This window comes from Chlorocebus sabaeus, chromosome 15 (assembly GCF_047675955.1).
Source record: "Chlorocebus sabaeus isolate Y175 chromosome 15, mChlSab1.0.hap1, whole genome shotgun sequence".
Lineage (NCBI taxonomy): Eukaryota > Metazoa > Chordata > Mammalia > Primates > Cercopithecidae > Chlorocebus > Chlorocebus sabaeus.
The window spans coordinates 32,739,597-32,766,801 of record NC_132918.1 but is presented as its reverse complement, the minus strand read 5'-3'; the positions used below and the strand labels follow the sequence as shown (position 1 = coordinate 32,766,801).

The 27,205-nt window shown below is 34.2% G+C and overlaps 1 protein-coding gene across 1 annotated transcript in view; it reads left to right on the top strand.

Annotated features, from left to right (window-relative positions):
• RSRC1 (arginine and serine rich coiled-coil 1) overlaps positions 1-27,205 on the top strand; it is a 413,404-nt gene that overhangs the window by 77,720 nt on the left and 308,479 nt on the right. Inside the window, exon 6 of the mRNA XM_073023806.1 lies at positions 11,713-11,886. Coding sequence (XP_072879907.1) covers positions 11,713-11,886 — 174 coding nt within the window. The remainder of the gene's footprint in view (positions 1-11,712; positions 11,887-27,205) is intronic.

The following is a 27,205-nucleotide window of genomic DNA, read 5'->3' as shown; positions in this document are numbered from 1 at the left end:
CAAGGCTTATTTTTAGGCTTTGTTAGGATAAGTCTAGGATACATTTTTTCTGGCTAATTTTGTTCCAGTGTTAATACCTGACTCTATGCAATGCCTTTGGTAGAAGGTGTCTCCTGGCTTGTGGGAACTCTATTTCTCCCCCTGTTTAATGTTTAGGAATTTTTCTGTTTTCCAGTATATTTTTCCCTGGTTCCATGGAATTTCACCTCACATATTTATAGATTAGAACTCATCAGAAGATCTAGGGGATGCTACTTCAGATTTCTATATTCCTCTTTCCATCAAACTTCCTTCTGTTTGATACAGTGCTTTGCAAATCCTAGTAACCTTGATCTACCTGAAGGTCTGTCTCTATCTCCTTAGCTCAGCAGATCCACCAGGCTTTTGTTTAGGTTCCCTGTTCCTGCTCTGTGGTCTGGAAAGTTTCTAAAGGCAGTAAACTGAGGCACACCTCAGGTTCCTTTATTTCCTTTTTTGGGAATCATAGTCCTAGGCTGCCTGTTGCGTAGTATCTGAATCAGTTGTTTCATATATTTTATCTGCTTTTCTAGTTGTTTATGGTAGAAAGATTATTTTCATAGCTTTTAACCCATATGGGCAAAAGGTGATTTAAATCTAATATCGATTATTTTATTTGTGATTTCTTTTTTAAAACATCATTTCTATGAATAGTTTATCAACCTTATTAATCTTTCAAGAAATCAACTTTGGTCTTTCTTGATCTTTTGTTTCATTATTTTTTGCTTCTTTTCTCTTTATTTCTTTCCTTTTACCTTTTGAGTTTACTTTTCTGTTTTTTTCCCCTTTGAGATGGATGCTTAGATCATTTATTTTCAGCTTTTATTCTTTTCTTATTTGTGCATTTATAGCTCTATAAATTTTCCTCTGAGCTGTGCTTTAGATATATTCTACAAATTTTTGATGTGTTATATTTTAGCTTTCATTTGATTCACATATTTTAAAGATTCTCATTGTGATTTCTTCTTTCCCATGGGATATATAAACATGTATTACTTAATTTCCAAACATTTGGGGATTCTTCTAGTTGTCTTTTGTTTATTGTTTTCTTCCTTAATTGTTCTATAGTTAGAAAACATAATCTGAATGCTTTCTAGATTTGAAAAGTGTTGAGGTTACCTTCGTGGCCCACCATATAGTTTATTTTAAGAAATATTATAGGTACATTTGATAAGAATGAGTATTAAGAAGTTTTGAAGTATAGTTAATAGGTAAATTTAACCATGAGTTCAAATCTTCTATGTCTTTACTTTCTAAATTTACAAATCCACAATCAAGATTCTGCCTTTAAGTTTTGTTAACTTCTGCTTTACATATTTTGAGGCTCTTTTATTACATATTTATAAATTCAGGAATGTTAGATTAATACACGCTTTTGGGTTTACCCTTATCATCAAGGACTGTCTCTAATAGTAGCCTTTATTTTGAAGTCTGCTTTATCTGACATTGGTATGGTTTCACCATCTTTCTTTCTTTTTGTTAGTGCGTGCATGATCTTTTTTTCTCTGCTTTTACTTTGAACCCTTCTTTGGTTTAATACTTAAGATGTTCATTTTGAAAGCTGCTTGTAGTTTGTTGCCTTCAGTTGGATAATCTTTCGATTGTATTATTTAGTCCATTTATATTTATTAATTACTGATCTATTTGGATTTAATTCTACCATCTTATTCTTCGTTTTCTATTTGTGCAATCCATTTTTTCATTTTTTTCTACTTTCTTCTTTGGACTAATTTTATTTCATTTTCTTCTCTATTAGGTGACTAGTTTATATTATTTTAATTATACCTTCAGTGACTTACCTAGAAATTGTTGCATGGTCTTGACTTATATAAATCTAATGTAAATTACTATTTTTATTACTTTTTGTTTTTCTGTGGCTTTGACTTTTGAAGGATAGCTTGGCTGGAATACATGGCCAGTGGGATGTAACATGGCCAACACAATTTTTTCCCTCTTGAATTTCTCAAAAAAAAATTAAAGCCATTGTTTTGCTGTGTATCATGCAGTTGAGACTGATATCAACTTGTCTTTCTTTGTTAGTGACTTAATCAGAGTATTCTTTTTCCTTTATCTTTAATGAGCAGTAACTTAATCAGTATATATATCAGGGTTAATTATGGGTAGTTTATTTCCCTGTGGTGGGCCCTTTCTACATGTGGATGGCTTTAGTTACAGGACTGTTCTTGCATTATGATTGTAATAATCTGTTACCTTGTGTTTTCTTTTGGAACCTCAGCTAGTTGGTTGTTCATTGTGTGCCTCTTCTTTCTATAACTTTTTTCTGAAATTTTCTACTACTTTTGTTTTCTTTCTCTTGGCCCTTTTCATCATTAACATCTATGTCTCTTATTATATGAGCATGTTGTAATTTAATATTCATTTCTGGGATGACTTATTTTAATTTGTTTAGTTATTTTATTTTTATTTTAAATAAATTTAGCTTTTTCCTAAAATCAGATAATGGTCATTTCATATCTCCCTGTTTGTCTATTTTTGTCCTGGAATTTTTTTTTTTTTTTGCTTGTTTCTTTATGTTTGATTTATTTTCGAGTGCTATGTTATAGTCTTCTCTATTTCATGGTTTTTGGTGAGATATATTTGCATTTTTTGAAAAATTTTTATTATTTCTCTTTCTTATAGTTGCTTTGTATGGCTGTTGGATTCTCTTTTTATGTCATTCTTGATAATTTTCCTGGATCAGCAGTAATAGACAATACTGTGAATGGACTGAAGATTTTCGTATGACTTTAAACCTTCTTGAATGGCACTCTATTGTTTAGTATCGTGAGGTGGAGTTTCTTTCTTTCATTTTATTAGAAACAGGGTCTTGCTCAGTCATGCAGGCTGGAGTACAGTGGCTCACTCCAATCTGAGCTTACTGCAGCCTTCTAACTCCTAGAGTCAAGTGATTCTCCTGCCTCAGACTCTCAGGTAGCTGAGACTACAGGCATCATTTATGATCTTGTTTTTGTAGATCTCTGAACTTCAGTATCTTGTTTCCTAGTTTTTCTTTATCACCAAGCCACTGGTGGACACCTTCCTTTCCAAAGCACATCTCTTTCCTAGAGTGTAGGTCCTTAAAAAAATTCCTCTTATTTTTATCATCTTAGTTGGAATTTAGTAGGGAGTGAAATTAGGTATCCATGTTCAAAATGTCATCCTGACATGGAATCCATGTTATTTTTATTCAATGTGTAATTATTTAATTTTAATTACAGTTTTATTTTATGGTAAATGTAGTCTTTATTTATAGGTAGGACTTAACTGAATAGACTACTTGAAGTATTGTAGTTTTCTTTTGAAAGACAAAATATTAGGGTATTTGTTTTGATTACATGTGTTTAGAACTTATTAGCCAATTAAGAAACTTGACAAATTGTTTTTTTAGGGCAGTAATTCATTTTATGTAGAGATGTTGCAGGGACTTTTGTTATTCTGTAGATATTGAAAGCATTTATCTGGTATAATAGGACATCTTGCTGTCCATTTATTGCTTATATATTGGATGTTCTAGAGTGCCACATTTTTTATCAAATGTTTCTTTGCTTATAATAGATCTCCATATTGACTTTGGTACTCTAGAGACTTCTAGAGTGATTTATCAGAAATATATTTATTTAAGGAATGAGGAACAAATAAGTCTTAAATTTTAATATGGTTTCTTTGGCTTTTTGTTTGTTTGTTTGTCTGGGTAGCAAATCTTTTTACTTTGAACTTCTACTCTCTTCTTGATGAGGACTATTCAAATTTGTAAGTAAAGTTACTTAATAAAGTAAATGAAGTTGTTCATATGTCCAGGATGTGAGTTTTATTCAAAATTGTGTAAAATCAATTCTTATGACAACTAAGAAGTTAACAGCTTAGTTTATTTCAATCTGTGTTTGGTTTCATGGTGGTTTTTAACAACCTTTAATAAATTTTTTTCTCTCTTTGTTTTTGCGTTTACTGTCTTTTTCACACGTATTTTCTTCAGAGTCACTTTTTGCTACTTGCAATCTATAAGCATGATTAAGAGGCAGACAGTGTGAGGATTAAAACAATGAACATTAAGACACAGAGGGCAGGGGGAAGGTCCAATAGCTTATACTGTGCATACTGTGCATACTCTGATGTTTTAAAACTTACTACTTTCTTTGAATTTATCATCATGTGACTTGACTTATAGATCTGCTATTGCTATCACAGTTTATTGAGCCACACCAGCAACATCTATAGAATATACCAGAATTAGGCCGGGCGCGGTGGCTCAAGCCTGTAATCCCAGCACTTTGGGAGGCCGAGACGGGCGGATCACAAGGTCAGGAGATCGAGACCAGCCTGACTAACACGGTGAAACCCCGTCTCTACTAAAAAAATACAAAAAACTAGCCGGGCGAGGTGGTGGGCGCCTGTAGTCCCAGCTACTCGGGAGGCTGAGGCAGGAGAATGGCGTAGACCCGGGAAGCGGAGCTTGCAGTGAGCTGAGATCCGGCCACTGCACTCCAGCCTGGGTGACAGAGCAAGACTCTGTCTCAAAAAAAAAAAAAAAAAAGAATATACCAGAATTTTCAAGACACGAATTGCTTGTATGAAGATGTAGGGTGAAAAATGAGCACAATTAGTTTGGAAAATGGCAGGCGTATGTTTTCTATAGTAGAGTCTTTGTGTTAGGGAAAACTGTGAGATGGGTTTGGAGATAACTGAGCTTGCTTAATTAATTGGTAAGTTGGGCGAAACAGAAGATTGGGAAATAAGGTGCTAGGGAGGGTTGGGTAGATAGTACTTGATAGAAGACCTCACTGCTAATTGCAGTATCCCATTTTTCTATAATGGTAATAGAAATGTGATCAGATTCTGCTTCCTCTGGGACAGTGCCAATTAAGCCCTGTTGTCTTCATGTTATAGTACCTCCTTCAAGACCTACCTATCCCCCAAATATTTCCTTTTATCCTCCAAAGGCTTCAAGACTTAGATGATAGGTGATATGGTCTTCCTGTTAATAGCAAACCTCTGAAGATCATGTATTTGGCTGCCGAGGGTTATCTGTGAAGACAAGGATTTTAGTCCTTCAGATTATTATTATTCACCTTCCTATATAAAAGACATACATTGAACCTTGAGCGATTCTTACGCCAGCCTTGAGATTTTAAAGGTCTCTCAAAATCAGAATGCTATGGTATGAGGGAAACATATTTCATATGCTTCTGATTCAGATTTTACGAATTCACTCAAATTAGTACCTTCCTCAGTTAACTTATTTCCTAGTGCCTGCCTCCTTCTCCCAAATCACTTGTGTTATTTCACAACTCAGGTAATATTATTTCATTCTTATGGTAAGGTAAATATTATTGCCATTTTGCACATAAGGAAACAGAAGCTCACAGAGGAAATAGCTTGTTCAAGGGCACTATTATTTGAGGATTTCTTTATCTTCTAAATCTGAATACATATGTAACTTTGAGCATATTAGTAACAGATACATTTAATTTTAAGGGTACAATAAAAATACGATTTTACCAAAATCCACCACATCTGGAGCCAAAATGGTGTATATTTTGTCCAACAGTATATTTTTTTTAATAAAAAGAGGCAAATGAGTAAGAAATGAGCTTTTGTTACAGATTTAGTTTAAAAATAAGCCATAGAATTGTATTAATGTTTAGCTTGCCTGTCTTCTGTTACTCTGTATTTTCACAGTTAATTGCCAGAATCATATTTTGGTCCTAAATAATATAGAACCAAATAATGAAAATATTCTGTATGTCTATATGCATATAATGTATTTATAGTGGCTGAGGTTATCACAAAAAAGGCTGCCTTCCATTTATATTGTTATTGCTTTTTTTATCAGAAAACTTAAAAATTTGATTATTACTCAGAGATTTTAGTAATCTGTTAAAATTTCCACATATTTACACATAATAGAAAATTTAATCAGAAAGGAATCAGGTAACATCTGTGGAGACAGTAAGTTGTGATGATAAAATTTTGATATAGAAAGATACTCGTGTCAAAATTAAGGAATAGTCAAAGAAACTTACAGAGCAAGTGGTAGAAATTTTGTATTTGTAAATTAGGACAATAAAATAATTAAACTTATGTTAACATTAGGAGCAATAAATATTATAACTGCAGGTTGATGTAGTAGCTCATACCTATAATCCCTGAACTTTGGGAGGCTGACATGGGAAGATCACTTGAAGCTAGGAGTTTAAGACCAGCCTGGGCAAAATAGTGAGATCCCATCTATATAGACATACATACACACACACACACGCACACACACACACACACACTCACACACTCACACACAGAAAAAAAATTAGCTGAGCATGGTGGCACGCATATGTAGTCCCAGCTACTTGGGAGGTTGATGCGGGAGGATCGCTTGAGTCAGGGAATTTGAGGTTGCGTAAGATATGATCATGCTGCTGCACTCCAGCCTGGGTGACAGAGTTAGACCTTGTCTCAAATAAATAAATAAAGGAATGAAGAAATGTAGGAAGGAAAGGAAAGAAGAAAAGAAAAAGGAAAGGAAAGGAGGAAGGAAGGAAGAAAAGGAAGAAATTTCTTAAAATGACATTAACAAAGTTTGTGGGTTTGTGATCTAATATTCTTCTTTATTTATTAAGTGAACCCATTAGAGATGGACAAGGACAAATGTTACTGCTGCTGAAAGCCATGTAATTCTCTTAAAGACTTACATATATCCTGATACAGTTTGGCTCTTACATATATCCTGATACAGTCCCCACCCAAATCTCATCTTGTAGCTCCCATAATTTCCATGTGTTGTGGGAAGGACCCCATGGGAGATGACTGAATCATGGGGGCGGGTCTCTCCCGTGCTGTTCTCGTGATAGTGAATGGGTCTCGAGATCTGTTGGTTTTAAAAATGGGAGTTTCTAGCCCAAGCTCTTTCTTTTTTTTTTTTTTTTTCTTTTTATTTTATTTATTTATTTATTTATTTTTTAATTTATTTATTGTTATTAAACTTTAAGTTGTAGGGTACATGTGCACAACGTGCAGGTTTGCTACATATGTATACTTGTGCCATGTTGGTGTGCTGCACCCATCAACTCGTCATTTACATCAGGTATAACTCCCAATGCAATCCCTCCCCCTCCCCCCTCCCCATGATAGGCCCCGGTGTGTGATGTTCCCCTTCCCGAGTCCAAGTGATCTCATTGTTCAGTTCCCGCCTATGAGTGAGAACATGCGGTGTTTGGTTTTCTGTTCTTGTGATAGTTTGCTAAGAATGATGGTTTCCAGCTGCATCCATGTCCCTACAAAGGACACAAACTCATCCTTTTTTATGGCTGCATAGTATTCCATGGTGTATATGTGCCACATTTTCTTAATCCAATCTGTCACTGATGGACATTTGGGTTGATTCCAAGTCTTTGCTATTGTGAATAGTGCTGCAATAAACATACGTGTGCATGTGTCTTTATAGCAGCATAATTTATAATCCTTTGGGTATATACCCAGTAATGGGATGGCTGGGTCATATGGTACATCTAGTTCTAGATCCTTGAGGAATCGCCATACTGTTTTCCATAATGGTTGAACTAGTTTACAGTCCCACCAACAGTGTAAAAGTGTTCCTATTTCTCCACATCCTCTCCAGCACCTGTTGTTTCCTGACTTTTTAATGATCGCCATTCTAACTGGTGTGAGATGGTATCTCATTGTGGTTTTGATTTGCATTTCTCTGATGGCCAGTGATGATGAGCATTTTTTCATGTGTCTGTTGGCTGTATAAATGTCCAAGCTCTTTCTTTGCCTGCTGCCATCCACATAAGATGTGACTTGCTACTCCTTGCCTTCCACCATGATTTTGAGGCCTCCCCAGCCATGTGGAACTGTAGGTCCAATAAATCTCTTTCTTTTGTAAATTTCCCGGTCTCAGGTATGTCTTTATCAGCAGAGTGAAAATGGACTAATATATATTCTAAGTATCTAGGATGAGTTCATGTGATGTCTCCATCATCCACATTCTTTATTCTTTGGTAATTTGTATTGGTTATTTGTATTTGTTCTTTTTCTTTCATTTGATCACTTTAGCTGAGACATTAATTTTATTGATATTCTCAGGGTACCAGATTTTGGCTTTTTTAGTTTTTTCTTCCATTGATTTTTCTCTTTAGTGTTTCCTTTCTTCCAGCTACTTGGGGTTTATAGTGCTTTGCTCTTCTTTTTGTAGCTTCTTAAAGTGAAACCTTAGGTAATTGATTTTAGATATTTCTTCTTTTCTAATATAAACATGGAAAACTATAAATGTCTCCCTAAACATTGCTTTAGCTGCATCCCACAAATTCTCATATGTTGTATTTTTCATTTTCATTCAGTTCAAAATACTTTTAAATTTCCTTTGTGCTTTCTTACTTGACTCATGGATTATTTGAAAGTGTTTTATTTGGTTTCCATATATCTGGAGTTTTTCTGTATGTCTTATTGTTAAATTCTAATTTAATTCTGTTTCGGTCAGATAAACATGTTCTGCATGATTTCTACCTAGGAATTGATCCTTTGATTATCATGAAGTATCCATTTTTATTTTGGGTGATACTCTTAGTTTCTGAAGTCTAGTTTATGTGATATTAATATATTAACTTCAGCTTTCCTGTACTTCCTGTTTATATGATGTATATATTTTTAGCCATTTACTTTTTTTTTTTTTTTTTTTTTTGAGACAGAGTCTCACCCAGGCTGGAGTGCAGTGGTGCTATCTTGGCTCACTGCAAGCTCCGCCTCCTGGGTTCACGCCATTCTCCTACCTCAGCCTCCTGAGTAGCTGGGACTACAGGTGCTAGCCACCAGGCCCAGCTAATTTTTTGTATTTTTTAATAGAGACGGGGTTTCACTGTGTTGGCCAGGATGGTCTCAATCTCGTGACCTCGTGATCCGCTCACTTCGGGCTCCCAAAGTGCTGGGATTACAGGCGTGAGCCACCGCACCTGGCCTAGACATTTACTTTTAACCTATCTGTGTCTGCTTATTTAAAGTACATATTTTGTAGATAGCATATACTCGTTGTTCTAGATGGCATACAGTATTGCTTTTTATACCTTTGACAGACAGCCTTTTTACAATATTTTGTTTATTAATATCTAATGTACTTATGATATAATTAGTCTATCATTTTATTATTTTATGTATTTGCCTTCTTTTTTTCTTTTTACTTCCTTTCCAGCTTCCTTTTGGATTAACGAGTATTTTTAATAATTCCTTTAAAATTAATCTATTGACTTTTTAGCATACTTATTTTCTTCTTTTTTTAGTAGTTGCTGTAAGGATTACAGTGTATGCTCTTAAGATTTCAGTGTACATTTCACCGTTTAATGTGAAATATAGAAACCTTTTAACAGTATAGGTTTATTTACCTGCCCCATGCTTTATTCTATAGAGATTATTTGTATTATGTCTACCTTCATTATAAACCTTAGAGTAAAATACTATTATTTTTACTTTGAGCACTTATATGTGTTTTAAATAAATTAAGGGAAATAAACAGTTTTTGATACTTACCTATTTATTTACTTTATGGTAGTCTTCATTCCTTCCTAAAGATCCACGTTTTCATCTGTTATCATTCCTTTTTGGCCTGAAGAACTTTCTTTAGTATTTATTGTAATGCAAGTCTTCTGTTGATATTTGTTTACTTTTCCTTTGTCTAGAAAATATCCTTATTTTACTTTCATTTTTGAGGGATATTTTTGCTGGGTATAAAATTCTAGGTTGACCTGTTGTTTTCTTTCACCATGTTAAGAATTTCGTTCCACTGTCTTCTGATTTCCATTGTTTTTGATAAGAAGTCAGTGGTAATAGTTGATATCATTGTTCACCTGTATGTAATGTGTTGTTTTTCCTCTGAATACTTTCAAGATTTCTCTACACCTTTAGTGTTTTTCAGTTTGACTATAGTATTTCTAATCATGGTCTTCTTAATATTTATCTTACTTGGTTTGTTGAACTTCTAATAAAGAATCTGTAAATTTTTCTTTTATTAACTTTGGAAAATTTTTTGCTCACCACTGAAAAAAACGTTTTCTGCTTCATCCTCTGTTTTCTCTATTTCTGGGTTTAAATAAGCTTGTTAGGCATTTGAATCTTGTCACACAGATCCCTGAGGGTCTTTCTTATTACAATCTTTTTTCCTCTTAGTTCTTCATATTGGGCAATTTTGATTGATTTATTTGTATGTATACAGATTCTTTCCTCTGTTATTACCAGTGTGCTTTTAATCTCATCCAGCATAATTTTAATTTCAGAGACTGTGTTTTTCAGTTACAGAATTTTTTTTTTTTCATGTTCTGGTATTCCTATTGAGATTGCTTAATTTTATATTCATTATTAGCCTAGTTACACTTACTGCTTTAAAATCCTTATCTGCTAACTTTAACATCTAGTTTAATCTCAGTTGCTTTTCATATACTGCCTTTTAAGAATAGAACACATTTTTTGTGTTTCTTAATTTATCTAGGAATTTTGGGTTTTTATCCTGGACAAAGAGTATTATGAAAACTCTGTTATTTTCCTCTGAAAAACATACTTTTGTTTGTTTATTGTTTTGTTTAGCAGGAAAATCAAAATTTGGATTAAAAAGGCAACAATTCTGTTTTTGTTGTTGTTGTTTGTTTGTTTGCTTGTCTGTCTGTTTTTGAGACGGAGTCTTTCTCTGTCACCCAGGCTGGAGTGCAGTGGTACAATCTGGGCTCACTGCAGCCTCCACCTCCCAGGTTCAAGTAATTCTCCTGTTTCAGCTTCTCAAGTAGCTGGGGTTACAGGCATGAGCCACCACGCCCAGCTAATTTTTGTATTTTTAGTAGCGGCGAGGGTTCACCATGTTGGCCAGACTGGTCTCGAACTCCTGCCCTCAAGTGATCTACCTGCCTTGGCCTCCCAAAGTGCTGGGATTACAGGCGTGAGCCACCGCACCAGGCATGAAGATAAAATATATTTAATATTCAGTAAGTGGAAGTGGATCATCATAAAGGTTGTCATCCTCATCTTCATGTTGAATAGGCTCAGGAGGAAGAGGCAGAGGAAGGGTTTGCCTTGCTGTCTCAGTGGTGGCAGAGATGGAAGAAAATCCACCTGTAAGTGGATCCATGCAGTTGAAACCCATGTTGTTCAAGGGTCAACCTGGGTTGTTTTTAAAAATTATCTGTAGGATTGTCAGTCTGGTAGAGTATTTTTGTTTTTGTTTTTGTTTTTTTTTAAATCAATGCTGTAACCAGAACCTGAAATAATTACTTCTTAGTATTGTACCATAATGCATTTAATACAAAGAATAGCTGGATTGGAGTGGATCAATATTTATATTGGAACAATTAGAAATAAGAAATAAACTTGAATAGATATGGAAACAAAGATTATAGAGAAAAGGAAAGCCCTATCCTTGTAGATTAAATTAGATACATTATTTGAGGAGATATGAATAATTAAGACTAGATTTGAACCTTTAAGGCAAACACTTTTTAACTGCATCATTATTTACTATAAAGTTAGCATATATATTTCCCGCATATTATTTCAAGTGAGAGCATTTACTCATAAAGAATCATATTCAGGTGCTTGCTTCACATGGTTATTTAATTCTGAGTCCACAACTAAAACTAAGTAGTTTTTTTCAGATAATTTAAAAGAGTATTTACTTTTCATAATACAAATTATACAGTAAATTTATTTAACAAAATCTGCTTACCATAGGTCCAGGTCAAGACCTCGTCTCCGTTCTCATAGTCATAGCAGTGAAAGGTCCAGTCACAGAAGAACGCGTAGTCGGTCTCGGGATAGAGAACGACGTAAAGGCAGAGATAAAGAGAAAAGAGAAAAGGAGAAGGACAAAGGGAAGGACAAGGAATTACATAACATCAAACGTGGGTAAGTTGAAGGAAATCTTATCTGGTAAGGACTTGGTGATTCCATGGTGATGTTCAAACTACATTTTTGTTCTCTGAGGTTTTTCTTGTGACTCAGTTGCTATAAGAGTAGAAGAAAATGGAACAAAAAGAGAGAATACAGTAGAGAAAGAAGAAAGGATAAATCAAAATAGTTATCTCAGATTCTTACTGTGGTACATTTTCATTTCTATTTTTATTTAATAATAATATAACAATATTGGAATCAATATAAACAGCAATATCAAAGTTTAGTATGTTAGTAGAGGAAAATTTGCCTAATTCTGTAGGAAAGTTTCATATTCTGTTTCCTTTGTTCTGAGTATGAACTTAAAATTTGAAGACTACTTAGTGATTAAAAATGTTTATTTCCTTATTGTAAAGCTGTTAGACGAAAAGTATAAAGTTGAAACAGAAGGAGGAGACCATGTGATTTACTATTGTTTAAGCCTTTTTGAAATATGGAATGGGAGCTTGAGCAATATTAGGGTGTATGTGTGTGTAAGAGTGAGTGTGTCTGCTTATAAGGTCTGGATTTTGTTTTTCATAGACTTGTTATTATTAAAACAATGCGATTCTAGTTTTGTCAGTTTAGGGACAGAACTTGAAATCCACTCGTAAGTGTTTGTCAAATTAGAAAACATTAAAATGAAACAATCTTTTTTAACAGAGTAAATTCACAGCATCTTGTTCGTTTTATTGAAAATTATAATTGAGGTCTTTTATTCTAAGAAGTAGAATCTAATGTTGGAATTTATCCTCTTTTGTCAGTCTTTCAGTGTCTTGTGTGAATATATTTATTTTAACACTTCAATATAAATGTGTTTAATGTATTAGTTTTCCATGTTTAAGAGTTTACTAGGATTGTAGTTATAGCATCCTGACATCTTGATTCTGTAAAGAATTATTAAGTTTATTAAAAGATAGGGAATTCCTTCCTCATTCCTTTCATTTTCACAGTTGTTTGTTTATTTTTTATTTCCAAATTTATAGTGATGTTATATAAATCTGCCTAGATTGTTGGCTTTTAAGTATTCTTTAAATGTTAAATTTGTGGTAGAGTTTGGAAGAGGATACCATTATTATTATGTGACTTTTGTTCGCCTGATCATCCCACAACCATTAATGTACAGTGATCAATTATGTTCCTGTAAAATTCTGAGTTCTGTCCTCTTGTAGTTTTAAGGATTGTGAAATGTTACAGGAGAGGAGTTAGAAGTTAGATACCTGTCTGTAAGGGTGGGGAGGCTGAGCTAGCCAGCACTGGTAAAATGGAATGAAGGCAGAAAGTGTTTGGGGGAAATCTCTTGGTAACGGGAGAAAGTCAATAGGATGATAAATTCGAAGGGAGGATTTACATACAATAGGGTTCTGAGTCTGGAAAATATGCTTGATGAATACAACTTGTCAATCAAGAAACTGCCTTGCTTCCAATTCCTTTTAAAATTTTTTCTTCTTTTGGTTTTGTTTTTAAAAATTACATGGCTATGGAAGAAAGCTATGATTTTTACTGGTCATTAAATTTTTGCCTTCCACCTGACCAAATTTTACTTTTTTAGAATAATACTTGTGTAGTTGCATAACATTTATTTTATGTAAAATATTACATGGGGGATTTTAAAGGTAAGAAATATGAGAGAGTGAATAAAACAGGAAGGTTAGATTGTGTTAAAAAAGATTCTCATATGGTAACATTAATCTTGAATATCTAAGGCAACTTTACAGGTTAGACTCATCTCTCACTCATAGTTGATTGTGTTCAAGTGGACCAATTCCTGGATGTCAAGTTTACAAGATGATAGTGTTGTATTTGCTGTTATTTCTTAACATTAATCTCAACAAAGGCAATGAACAAAGTCAAAATAAGAGGTGCAAAATAAAAGGGCACCGGGGACTGATGCCAAAAAACTGTGGCTAGTCTGCATTATGGTTTTAGTGGACCATAGTAGAGGGTAGTGTTGTGTTAGGGTGCCCTTTCCCCTGCTTAGTGCTGAGGTGCACACAGATTCATATATTTCCTAATGCTGATTTTCAAGCCATTCTGGACTTAGGATCTTTTGTATCACTCAGAGCACCTAATGTACATGTTTTTATCAAATATTTAATATTTAAATATTGATTATCAAATATGCACATTCATTCATCTGTTTACTTGTTCAGTCAACAATATTTAAATGCCTTCTACTTGTCAGGTACTGTGTTAGGTAATAAGGATATAAATGTTAGTGCTGGTACTGCTTGGAGCTTTCACACAGGTGGGAATATAAACATGTGTAGAAGGGAAGATATGCAGATGATTATAGTAAAGTCAGATGAATTTTTCCGGTAGGAAAAGTAAAAAGTAAAACTGTACCAGTTAAGATGCTTTGGCTGTAACAAAACCTAACTAACAGTAGCTTAAATTAAACCAAGGGTCAGCAAACTTTTGTAAAGGGCTAGATTAGGGGTGTCCAATCTTTTGGCTTCCCTGGGCCACATTGGAAGAAGAATTGTTTTGGGCCACATATGAAATACTCTAATGATAGCTGATGAGCAAATAAATAAATAAATAAATAAATAAATAGAATCACAAAAATCTCATAATGTTTTAAGAAAGTTTATGAATTTGTGTTGGGCAACATTCAAAGCTGTCCTGGGCTGCATGTGGCCCACGGGCTGCAAGTTGGACAAGCTTGGGCTAGATAGTAAATAATTTAGGCTTTCTGAATCATTTGGTCTCTGTTGCAACTACTGAACTTTACAACTATAGGTAATAGTAAGCTAACAGGCAGACTGTATTTCAGTAAAACTGTTTATAAAAATGGGTATCTGGCTGGATTTGGCTCAAGAGTTGTCATTTGTCATTTCTGGCTTAAACTACGAGTGCACTTACAGCTAATAACGAGCAGTTTAGAGATAAGCAGTCTGAGGCTGTTTTTATACTTCTCACAGGTCAGTCTAAGCATCTTGGCTTTCATTTTCAGTCTTGACACCTTCTGGTTGAGAGAGATTTCCCTCCATAAACTTCAAGCTGGTTGATCTTAACTAGTCCCTGTGTCAAGGAAAGGTTCTCAGATGAAGTGATGTTTACGTTTTGAAGGAAGAGAGGGGGAGGAATGATCATGCAAAATGAACTTCAAATAGAAAGGTGTGGAGGCATCAAGGTATATGTGGTACAATTTGAGGGACTGAAGTCTAGTGGGGCTTAGTTTAAAGTAGAAGATAAATAATGATGACAGATGATTATTAGAAGGCTTTGAGTATGCAGTTAATTCTAGAGGCAGTGGGATGCCAATGTAGAGTTTCAAGTAGAGAAATAATGTGATTGGGTCTGCATGGGGTATGAAGAAAATGCTTTACTCACAATGGATGTAAAAAGATAAGCATCGACTGGACGTGGTGGCTCATGCCTGTAATCTCAGCACTTTGGGAGGCCAAGGCAGGTGGATCACCTGAGATCAGGAGTTTGAGACCAGCCCGACCAACATGATGAAACCCCGTCTCTACTAAAAATACAAAAATTAGCTGGGCGTAGTGGTGTGTGCCTGTAATCCCAGCTACTTGGGAGGCTGAGGCAAGAGAATCGCTTGAACCTAGGAGGTGGAGGTTGCAGTGAGCCAAGATCACGCCATTGCAGTCCAGCCTGGGTAACAAAGTGAGACTCCGTTTAAAAAAAAAAAAAAAAAGATAAGCATCTAACATTTTAAATGTATTTTTTCAGTATCAGAAATTTTGCTAAGCCTTTGACATGTATTATCTCATTTAATAACCTGATAAATAGGTGCTTTTGTTATCGTATTAATATAGATGAAGAGATGAAGGTGCTTAGGCTTATGGTCATAGAGCTAATAAATGGCAGAGTTAGGCTTCTAATTCAAATGGACTAACTGTCACCCGCCTCTTAACGACACACTATCCTCATTTCTTTAGTAATCCATAATTATTAATGATGAACAAGAGAGTTTGAGATCATGTGGTTTAAATATTCCTAGAAAACAGTGAGAGAGAACTGAAAGAATTTTCTGTACCATGTTTTTCCCTGATCAGCCCAGAAATCTCATTAGTAAAAGATTGATCCCTTCTTTTCTCCCTCTCTCTTCATTTCTTAGTTTCCCACCTCAGCATTTCATCTATTTAGAATTATATTTAATTATCTTCACAGACAATTCCTGGGCCTTAATTAAGTTTATTTTAGTGATGGTTTCATTAGCTATCTTTTTTCCAAGTGGCTTTAAAACATTTCTAGAGAGAGAGAGGAAAAAGGATTTACTAACTTTTAAATTAGGACTTATGTATTAATTCATTGTGATTGTGCAGTGCATGACAAGTGTTTTAGCTTGTGCTAAGTAACCTAAGTGCTTTTTCACATGGGAAAATAACCTATGTGCAAAATTAATAGTATTTAGATAGATGGATAGATAGATAGACAGACAGACAGATAGGACACAAAGTATACATTTATAAAGCGCAAAGCAAGAACAGTAAGTAGAATAATGGTAAAACAAGGTAAAGAGTGTTTATAAATTGGGAAAAACAAAACAGGAAAGAAAGGAATGCTCAAGCAGGAATTAATGAGCTTGATAATGAGGGAGAGTTTGTTTATACTTTTGAGAAAAAATGCAAAATCAGATAATTCTGAAAAACCTTTTTTAAATAACAGCTAATTATAGTTCTGGAAATTCCTAGAACATTAAAATCGTAGAATTTGTCTTATAATGTCACAAATTGGCCCATTCATTTTATTTATCTACTGATTTAGGAAGACCCAATATAAACTGGAAAAGTCTCAGTAGTTTGTAGGGACTAAAAGATGCCTTTCCTTATAACACTGTGTGAATGATTATTATAAGAAAGACACCGAGTCCTGTCTGAAATTTTATCAAGAATGTTTAATGACTTTTAATGTTTTATATTTATAAAATTTAGTTTCTAAGAATATTTTCTCTTTTAAACACTGATACAGATTTTTGTTTTTCATTTTCCCCCCAGATTTAAAAAATAAATATTTATCTTATCCTTAGAAAATTTTATTTTTTAAAAGTGAGAGCAGTTTATTAAGAAAATAAAGGAATAAAGAATGGCTACTCTGTAGGCAGAGCAGCTGTATTTCTTTTCTTTTAATTTGTAATTTTTTTTTTTTTTTTTTTTTTTTTTAGAGACAGGGTCTCAGTTTGTTGCTCAGGCTGGAGTGCAGGGGTGTGATCATAGCTCACTCCAACTTTGATCTCCTGGGCTCCAGTGATCCTCCCACCTCAGCCTCTTAAGTAGCTGGTACTGCAAGTGTTCGCCACCAAGCTTGGCTAAATTTTTATTCCTTATTTTTTGTTGAGATAGAGTCTCACTATGTTGACCAAGCTGGCCTCAAACTCTGGATCTCAAGCAATCCTCTGGCTTTGACCTTCCAAAGCACTAGGATTATAGGAGTGAGCCACAGTGCCAGGCCCTAGATCATTACAATTTTTATAAGGGATAATGTCTTTGCATTATGAGAACAGATTTTTCTTAATAGCAGAGTTGTTAAGTTGAAATTGGATACAACATCATTTTGTTAAAGTGTTATTGAGAGTCAACAATCAGAACTATGAAACTTGTCATGGCATCTCATAATTGCAATTGATTTGATGATGGTGAATGTTATACATCCTGTCTAAGTCTTCTGTGGATTAACATATTATTGGACCTTCTTTACCTACATCTTGATCCAAACTACCTAACATGTAGCTGACTGCTATAAAACATTTTTAAAATGATGTCTTTGAAAAGTTAGTTGTGAACAAATATGTAAGTATCAGTGATGTTCTACTATTCATTCTTTTTTTTTTTTTTTTTTTTTTTTTTTTTTGAGACGGAGTCTCACTCTGTCGCCCTGGCTGGAGTGCAGTGACGCTCCAGCTCACTGCAAGCTCCGCCTCCCGGGTTCATGCCATTCTCCTGCCTCAGTCTTCTGAATAGCTGGGACTACAGGTGCCCGCTACCATACCCGGCTAATTTTTTGTATTTTTAGTAGAGACAGGGTTTCACCATGTTAGCCAGGATGGTCTCGATCTCTTGACCTCGTGATCCACCCGCCTCGGCCTCCCAAAGTGCTGGGATTACAGGTGTGAGCCATTGTTCCTGGCCTTTACTATTCATTCGTAAATCACAGTGCCATCCTTAAAAGGGGAATTTGGATGAGATTGATTTAAATCACCAGCTAGGAAAATTTGGTTTAAGGTAGTTGTTGCCTACTGCTGTGGTTTGAATGTGTCTCCCAAAGTTTGTGTGTTAGAAACTTGATCCAAAATGCAGCAGTGTTGGGAGGTGGGACCTTTATTGGAGGTGGGTCTTCCTTCATGAAGGGACTAATGCAGTTATCAAGGGAGTGGGTACGCTATCATGGGAGTAGGTTTCTTATAAAAAGACTGGCTTCCGCCTCCTACATGCTCTTTGCCTTTCTTCTTTGGGATGATGCAGCAGGAAGTTCATCATCAGATGCTGGCCCCTCAGTCTTGGACTTCCCAGCATCCAGAACTGTGAGGCAGTAAATTTTCATTCATTATAAACTAATGACCCAGACCGTTGCATTCTGTTATAGCAGCACAGAATGGTCCAAGATACCTACTAAAATGCTTTCTTCTTAATTTGAATAAGTTTAGAATTCGTTAGGAACCTAATTTTGTATTTCTACGTGGGCCTTTCTTTATGACCTGCTACCATGAAAAGTTTTCCCCTTTATTATTTCCTCATTGCATTTTCAGTAGATAGATGCTGTTCTCAGAAATGTACCTATCAAGACTTTTGGGATCTTTTACTGAAATACTTGTATTTATACATTCTTCCATTTTTCTTTGTATAATTTTCAGAAGCTTTATACTTTTTGAGAGAGGTAAGAATTTGCCTCTGGATATATAATTTATTTTTCTATAAAATGGGGATGGTAGTACTTAAAAAGCTGTATTATAAGCAGTGTGAATAAGAAAACTAGTACCATATAGAAATCATACTTTATAAATATATATTAGTTATGGCTTTAACCTTGGCAAAATTCCAGTGTCTTCAGTTTTAGAGTTTCATATAATAAATTCCAGTCGATAAGGGGTTTTGTTTTTTATTCCCTCTACCTAGTGATTGGTAGATGTTGGGAGTGATTTGGGAAAGCTGGACTCTGAGTTTTGACAGCAGTTACTTACTTATAGAGCCTGTCATATTTTTCCTAACCTCTTATTTCTTTATACAGCAGGAAGTAATTTATGCTAATTTACTCCATTTGCATATAGGTTATAGAGTTCTGTGGTGCAGAGCATGCTTAGAACTCCTTTTAAGTGTCTGTTTGGATCAAAGCAGGGCTGTGTGATAGCTGTTGTCTGACACCAAGCTGTGTGGTGTTGTTTTCATTAAACATTTATCACACTTCCAAAGTGACAGCAGGCAACTTTGTGCCAGGATAACATGTTTTCATGCAAAATTTATTGAAAAAGACGAAGACTTTGTAAAGAGATCTTGTTGCCTTTCACCAGTGGCGAAGGGTAAATGTTTGGTTCGAAAGCAGTATATCGAAAGTACACCTTTAACACATGTCATTATAGCATGCAAAAAAAAAAAAAAAAAGCTTCATACTGTCAATTTTGTTAAGCAGGTAAACAAATACATCTTTATACACACGTGTGCACTGGATTTGTTTTCTTTTTAAATTAAAGTTTCTACAGTTTCCTCATAAATCAAATGAATATCATAACATAGTGGCCCATTGTGTTCTTGGCCATTTTATATTACAGTGAAATTTACCACCCAATTTCTATTCTGTGTGTTTGAGTATTTGGTATTAGTTCCGATTTAACCAAAATAATCTAATTTTTTAGAAAAGATTAGGTCAAGATAGGGAACATAATATAACAAAAAAAATATTCAGCAAAAGCAGGAGACAAGGATTTCCTCAGTTCTCCAAGGTCACCACCTTTCTTTTATATATTATATCAATACATTTAAATTATCACACAGTGTGCCCAATGGGATTTGACTTGAATTATGCCTGATAACGTTTTAAATGGCATGAATTGTAGATTCATTCTTTCTTTTGGTGATTGCTTGACGGTGAAAGCTTTGGAATGAGAGAAGGTACTTTAAATTTCCTTTTTCATTCCAGAGGAGGCTGAGGAATTAGGGATATGTGAAGAAGGACTTTTAGTAAGTTTCATTACATGGTTTTTAAAAAATTTGGTGGACACTTTGCAAAAGGTATTACAAAAATTATGTTAGCATTAACATTCAGGAATAAAAGGGAAAAAGTACTGAATTGTAGTGTAATGGAGGAGCCTTGTCTTTGGACCTATATGGACTGCACAGAAACCTTCAAATCCTGACTCATTATGGTTTGGAGCTATTGAAGGATGATTGTTTTTAAAACAGCAAAACCGTGCCTCATACGGAAATACATTGCTAAAGATATTACTTACCTAATTAATGAGAGAATAAGTAAGATGTTACAAGTAGCTCAAAGGATCAGTAGTAGACACAAATGTAGGCTACCAAAAATCTAGCCATGAATAACGTAATAGATTCAAAAGTGCTTCTTCCACATAGGGGAAGGAAATCAATTACACCTCCACTGGACAAAATTTATTTGCATATTTATAGAAAAGAATTATTTGCATTGCTATCAATTATCTATAATCTCTGGAGTCTAAAAATATCTCAGATAAGGAAAGGTGCCCTAGACAATATAACCAGTAGTCTTTTTTGATCATCTCAAGTCATTTACAATTTTTTCCTGAGAAGGCAAGTAACTTTTTTGAACTTTATTCTTCCATAAGATGGAGATAATGGTAATTGAGAAGCTGTTAACTATTAGAAGCAGTGTGTGTCAGAAGACTAGTACTATGTAGTAGCAGCTCAATAAATATTCATCATTTTATTTTTTTATTGATAAAACAGTTTTAACTGTTGGTTTTGTGATCTCCAGTTTCTCAACTATCATTCTTTTTTCTCACTTTTGTGTCTTTATAAAGGTTGTTCCTTCAGTCTGAAATACTTTCTTCTCTACTTTTCCTGCCAGTTACTATTCATATTTTTGGGTTCATTTAAAATTTCATTTATTTGGTAAAGTATTCCTCACCCCTCAAGAGTATGCTGAGTACCTCTGCAGTTAACTCCCATTGTATTTATACCTAATTTGAATAGAATTTTGTAATGTTATGATTACAGATTACCTTGTCTGTCTTAGTTAACATTGTATTTACTTGGATTATAGTAAGTACTCAAATATTTGTAGAATGAATAATAAATGTTTATTTTGAAGCTGGATTTAGGTAATTAAATCCAGCTTAGAAGCATTTAAAAGTGATAACATTGCATTTTTTGGCATCAGAAAAATAAGCAACTTTTTTGTACTACCCCATTTCTGGTTCAAGTGTGCATGTGCATTCACATACATACACTACTTCCATCCACGTCTCCAGACTGCATTAAAAAAAAAAAAATCCTATGTAACTTTCACTTTTTTCTGTATTTTAAATGTTATCAATCATGCTACAAGTAGTATCATTTAGCATCAGTTGTTTAAAAAATTGAATGTCACTGCTAGGATTCATATTTTAAATAACAGTTAAAATTCCAGTCCTGATTGATCATTCTTCATGCCTAGTCTAATTTATTTCAGGATCTTAATTGATATCACCTATTCTCTTGATTTTATATATAGTTATAGGGCAAACTACCAGACTTAAACATACTATTTCATAGAGATCTTTAACTGAAGGCCTTAGTGTTTGCCTTTAGTAATGTTGTATATGACTTTGTAAGCTAGAGAGTCTGCACTATTGTTAGAGGAATGTAAAGGTAATAAACTTGGAGTGCCAGTCAAGTCTTTTCTTCCTAAGTAAACAAGCAGGTCCCCTAAATGCTAAGCGGTTGCTTATAATCACTCATTACAATTCTAATTTATATCTCATTGTAAAGCATCTTGAGTGTCCCTGATATGAATGATGCTAAACCAAATAGAAGCAGTCTGCTGTGTATTTTTCTAAAATTCAAGATTATTCTGTTCTCACAGGCTTTCTCCCCTGTCTACTGATCATTGTTGGAGTGGCATCTCCAAAATGGAACAGATTGGAATAAACCACAATGCTGACTGACATGTTAGATAAATCTTGGTCAGCACAAGTATAGAATCAGAAATTTATCCTCCTTTGATTAAATGACAAAGATTGAAAAACCAGATATCTCTATGTTGGTTTATTTTTATATCCTAATGTGATATTACAGGACAGTTTTAAAGTGCCTGGTTTAAATATTCTTAATATCCTAGTTAATAAAATGAGTATAGCCAGATGATAGGAATAACATATGTCTCTTTGGACAGATGTAGTTACGGGGTATACTTTTCTACTAAAGCAGAGTAAATTGTAATACATTCCATTTGTGTAAATGCTGTTAACGTATCTTAGACTTCAAGGCAATGAAAGTATATAATAAAAGAAAATCTCCAAATGGTATCATTGAGGTTAATGCTTTTCATTTAGTGATAAAGATATGATCTTTGGGTTCCAAGATTGCATATAACTACAGGAAGATAGGGATAGATCTCAGAGAATGAACCTTGTGAGTATAAACACAAAGCACTTTTTAATGCTATTACATATGTGATGATCACTAACATAGCAAGTGCAGTTAGGGAAATACAACAGTGAGTACTGCTGTTTTAATTCTCTCTGAACTCCTGCAGGAGGTTTTGAAATTGCAGTCTTTGACCCCTGTGGATATGCCAGCCTGTGACAGGCCACCTGGAAGTAGATCATGAAAATCAATTTGGTTGTCATATTGCAGCCTTAGCTTCTTTTCTTGAGAAAGATAAAGGAGGGCATTCTACATTAGAAAAAGAAATGGGTAGATATTAGATTTTGAAAAGTAATTTGTATTTGGAATAAGCCAGATGTGAAATTCATAACTACTTAGAAATTAAGTACCCTTAAAAATTGTAAAAGACAGGAGTAGAAGAAAAATGTTTTCATTATTCGAAGCTGTCTAGGCAAATACAGCTTTAGTGTAGTCAGCCTTCCATATCCACAGGTTCCACATCCGTGGATTCAACCAACCACAGATCAGAAATGTTTGCGGGAAGAAACAATAAAAATAACAATAAAACAATAAAAAATTATACAAATAAAAAATACAGTATAACTATTTACATAGCATTTGCATTATATTAGGTATAATTAATCTAGAGATGATCTGAAGTATGCAGGAGGATGTGTTACTGTGCTATTTTGTGTAAGGGACTTGAGCATCTTTGGATTTTGGTATTCATATTGGGTGAGTTTTAGTAGTTTTTGGTTATCAAAGAATTGGTTTATTTCATCTTAGTTGTTGAATTTATATTCATAGAGTTGCTCATAGTATTCCCTTAGTATCTTTCTAATGTTTGTATGACCTGTAGTGATAACTTCTTTTCATATCCTGATATTTTGAGTAAGTATTGCTAGAGGTTTTTTTGGGGTTCATTGATATCTTTTGTCAGTTTTTTTCTTCGTTCAATTTTATTGATTTCTGCTCTTTATTATTATTTTTTTCTCCTTCTTTGAGTTTATTTGTATGTTTTTCTAGTTCCTTAAAGTGAGACCTTAGATTATTGATTTGTGATCTTTGTTCTTTTCTATTACAAGTGTTTAATGATATAAATGTCTTTCTAAGCACTGCTTTAGCTATATCCCACAAATTCTCATATGTTATGTTTTTATATCTTCTCAGTTCTCATTATTTTCTAATTTTCCCTGTGATTTCCTGTTTGATTCATGGATTATTTAGATATGAAAATATGATTTCAAGTGTTTGAAGATTTCCCTGTATCTTTCTTTTATTGATTCTAGCTTCATTTCATTATGACCAAAAAACATACTTTATATGATTTTAGCTCTTATAAATTGGTTATTTTTATGAATTTTGATATGGTCTGTCTTGGTGAATGTTCCATGTGTATTGTGCTGTTGTTGGGTCATCTGTTGTGTAAATGGCAATTAAATCCAGTTGGTTGATGGGAATTTTCTATCTCTTGGTGTATTTCCATCTACTGGTTGTTGATTACTAAAGACAAGCGTTAAAGTCTTCAACTGTAATTCTGTATTTTGTTATGTCAGTTTTTGCTTTGTGTATTTTTTAGCGCTTTTGTTTGGTTTTATTTGGTGTATATACATTTAAAATTGTTGTCTTCTTGGTGAATTCATTCTTTCATCTTTGTTCTTCATAATTTTATTGCTACAAAATACGCATTGTATGATATTAATATAGCTACTCTTGATGTCTTTTGATTGGTGTTTGCTTGGTATATCTTTTTCCATCTTCCAACTTTTAATTTTAACATGTCTACATTATTATATTTGAGATGAGTTTCTTGCATGTAGATGGATTTTTGTTGTTGTTGTTGTTAATGTAGAGACAGGTTCTTGCTACGTTGCCCAGGCTGGTCTCAAAATCCTGGCCTCTAGAAATCTTCCTGCCTTGGGCTCCCAAAGCATCTGGCCCTGGATTCATTTTAAAAATCCATTCTGACAGTCTTTTAATTGGCGTGTTTACATGACTTACTTTAATATAATTATTGATATGTTTGGATTTAGGTCTTCCCTTCTTTCATTAATTTTCTGTTTATTTCCTCTTTTTATTTCTGATTTCCCTTCCTTGTATTTTTATGGGTTGTTTGGACATTTTTTATTACTCCACTTTAATTCCTCTATTGTATTTTTTACTGTATTTCTGTATATAGATTTTTTTAGTGGTTGCCTTAGGAATTATAATACATGTACTTAATTCTTCACAGTCTACTTAGAATCTGTGTTTTATTGCTTCAGTTGGAATGTGGAAATGTTACCAGCCTTTAATCCTTTAATTCTGAAAACGTCATAAGGCAAAGTTTATAGTTTTTGCTTTAAACTGGCAAAGACATTGTAGGATGAGGAGATTATGTTTTACTTTTACTCAGATATTTTACCATTCTGTTGTGTTGTAGGGTTAATTTTAAGTTTTCTCAATACTTACCATTTTTGTTACTTTTAATTATTTTTCATCCTTTGACCTTCTGCTTGAGATAATTTTTCTTTATCCTGAAGAGCATCCATTATTTTTTTGTGTGTAAATTCTCAGATTTTAAAATTTTGTGTGAAAATGTCTATTTCTCCTTTATTCTTAGAAATTCAGTGAGCAATGAATTATAGACATATTTTATTAGGTTGGTGCAGAAGTAATTGCGGTTTTACCATCACTTTTAATAGTTCCGTAATATAACGGCATAATTTTATTTTCCCCTTTCTTAATTTTTTTTTTAGAAGTTCTGGGTTTCTAGTTTTTACCAGTTTTACTATGATGTGGCGGTTTTTTTAAAAAATATATATATATTAAGCTTAAGTTCACTTACTCTGTTTTTTTTTTTTTAATTTATTATGTCTAATTTGCTAAGTGTATCTTTTGAGTTCTTAATTTTCTGTAATATATTTTATATTTTCTTTATTATATTTTTGCAATTCTAGTATGTTTTTTGATTGTTTTTATGGTTTCCTCTTCAACAATTCTCAATTTTATGTTCATCTTTTTTCAGCTACTAAGTTTAGTTATTTTGTAGTCTATGACTTTGATGTGTAGTTCCAATGGATTCATTTCTGTTGCCTCTGAGAGTAATCTGGAATAATATCAATCTAATTTCAGCAATTGAATTGTTACCTCTTACAGGCCATCAAACAAACAAAAAATTGTTTTAAAAAATTTCCAGCCATTGTAATAGTTCTTTAGAAAAAGAGTTGATTCAAATTATCTAATCTACCATTACTAGAATGGGAATTTCCTTCCTATGTTATTATCTCCCATATACCTCAGCGTCCAGAGGTGAATTTATTATCCTTCTTACTTTCCATTCTTCCTTCCAAACAGTTGTTCGTCTGCTCTTTATTTTGAATAAAGTAAATTAAAACGTGTTCCTCTGATGCTCATGCTATTCACCATGAAACTTTCTTTCCCTTCATTTTGCTGTCGTAATATGTGTTAGGCAGTGCTCCTTTTTCACAGAAGACTAGCATCTGTCTCACAGTCTTCCTGTTCTTGAATCCATTTTCCAAGTCTTAAGTAGGCCAGAACTGTTCTTGGAACTTCAGATTCATCTATACAATGGCCTGTTGGACATGTCTAGAATCTCAAGTTCAACAGATTCAAAACTAATCTCATGAGTGCTCCCCACCAAGAGGAGAATTAGAAGATGTGATCAAAGTTGTATGTACCTTCAGAGTTGCTAGAATATAAATTAGTAATGAGTACTGCTCTTCTTCAAAGAGTCCATAATATGACTCTTTGAGAATATGAGAATCCTGTTCTCCAGAGAGTCCATGATATGTTACTGTAGTAGATATAGTAGAAGCAACATTAGACTGGTACGTGTGGGTTCTAGCACTGGCTCTTCTGCTCGCTTGCATGTGACTTTGGGCTGCTTACTTAACGTCTCTGAGTTTTATATTCTTTATAAAATGTGAGGCATGGAGTAAACGGTCTCTGAAGTCCTTTTTTGTGGTAGAAAATTTGCTCACCAGTCTTCAGTGAAGAGAGTATAATATTCTGGGATTGAAGAGGAAAGCATTTTAGTATAATTCTAAATTATGATGTTAGGTTCCTCACATTAATTATCCTGAGGCTTCTGTACCTTTCCCACATGTAGGGACATGGATAACTGATGATAGCCTAGGTATTACCACCTAGCTGATGCCCTCCCTCCATTATTCATCAAATGCCAGGCACTGGGTTGGGTCTTGCAGATTTATTCCATGGTGATGGATAACAGTTGTACCTGACATGGAAATTATGGTCCAGTGTGTGTGTCAGGGGGAAATTGCAAATATGAAATCACATAAATATAGGTTTTTAATAGTGATAAAAATCCAAGCATAAGACATATGTAGTGCTTTGAACAGAATATAATGGTGGAGAGGGAGATGTATTTGACCTAGTATAGTCGGGACAAACTTTCCTGAAGAAATAGGATGAGTAGGAGTTGGTGAAGGAAGGAGCAGGGAGAAGAAAATTACAGAGAGAGGAAACATCATCAACAAAGGCCTCTAGAATGGAGGGACACTGATATGAACAGGGACTGAAAGATGATCACAGAAGCTAAAATGGAGAGGAGGGGGAGCACAGTCTGAGATGGGGCCAGAGAAACAGATAGGGGCTAGGCTTTGCAGGGTCTTGTAAACCTGGTTAAGGATTTTGGTCTCTATCTTAAGGGTAGCAGGATGCCTTTGAAGTGGTTTAATCTGATGGGTGACATGATCAGATTAGTGTTTTGAAAAGATCACTCCAGCTGCAGTGTGGAAAACAGATTG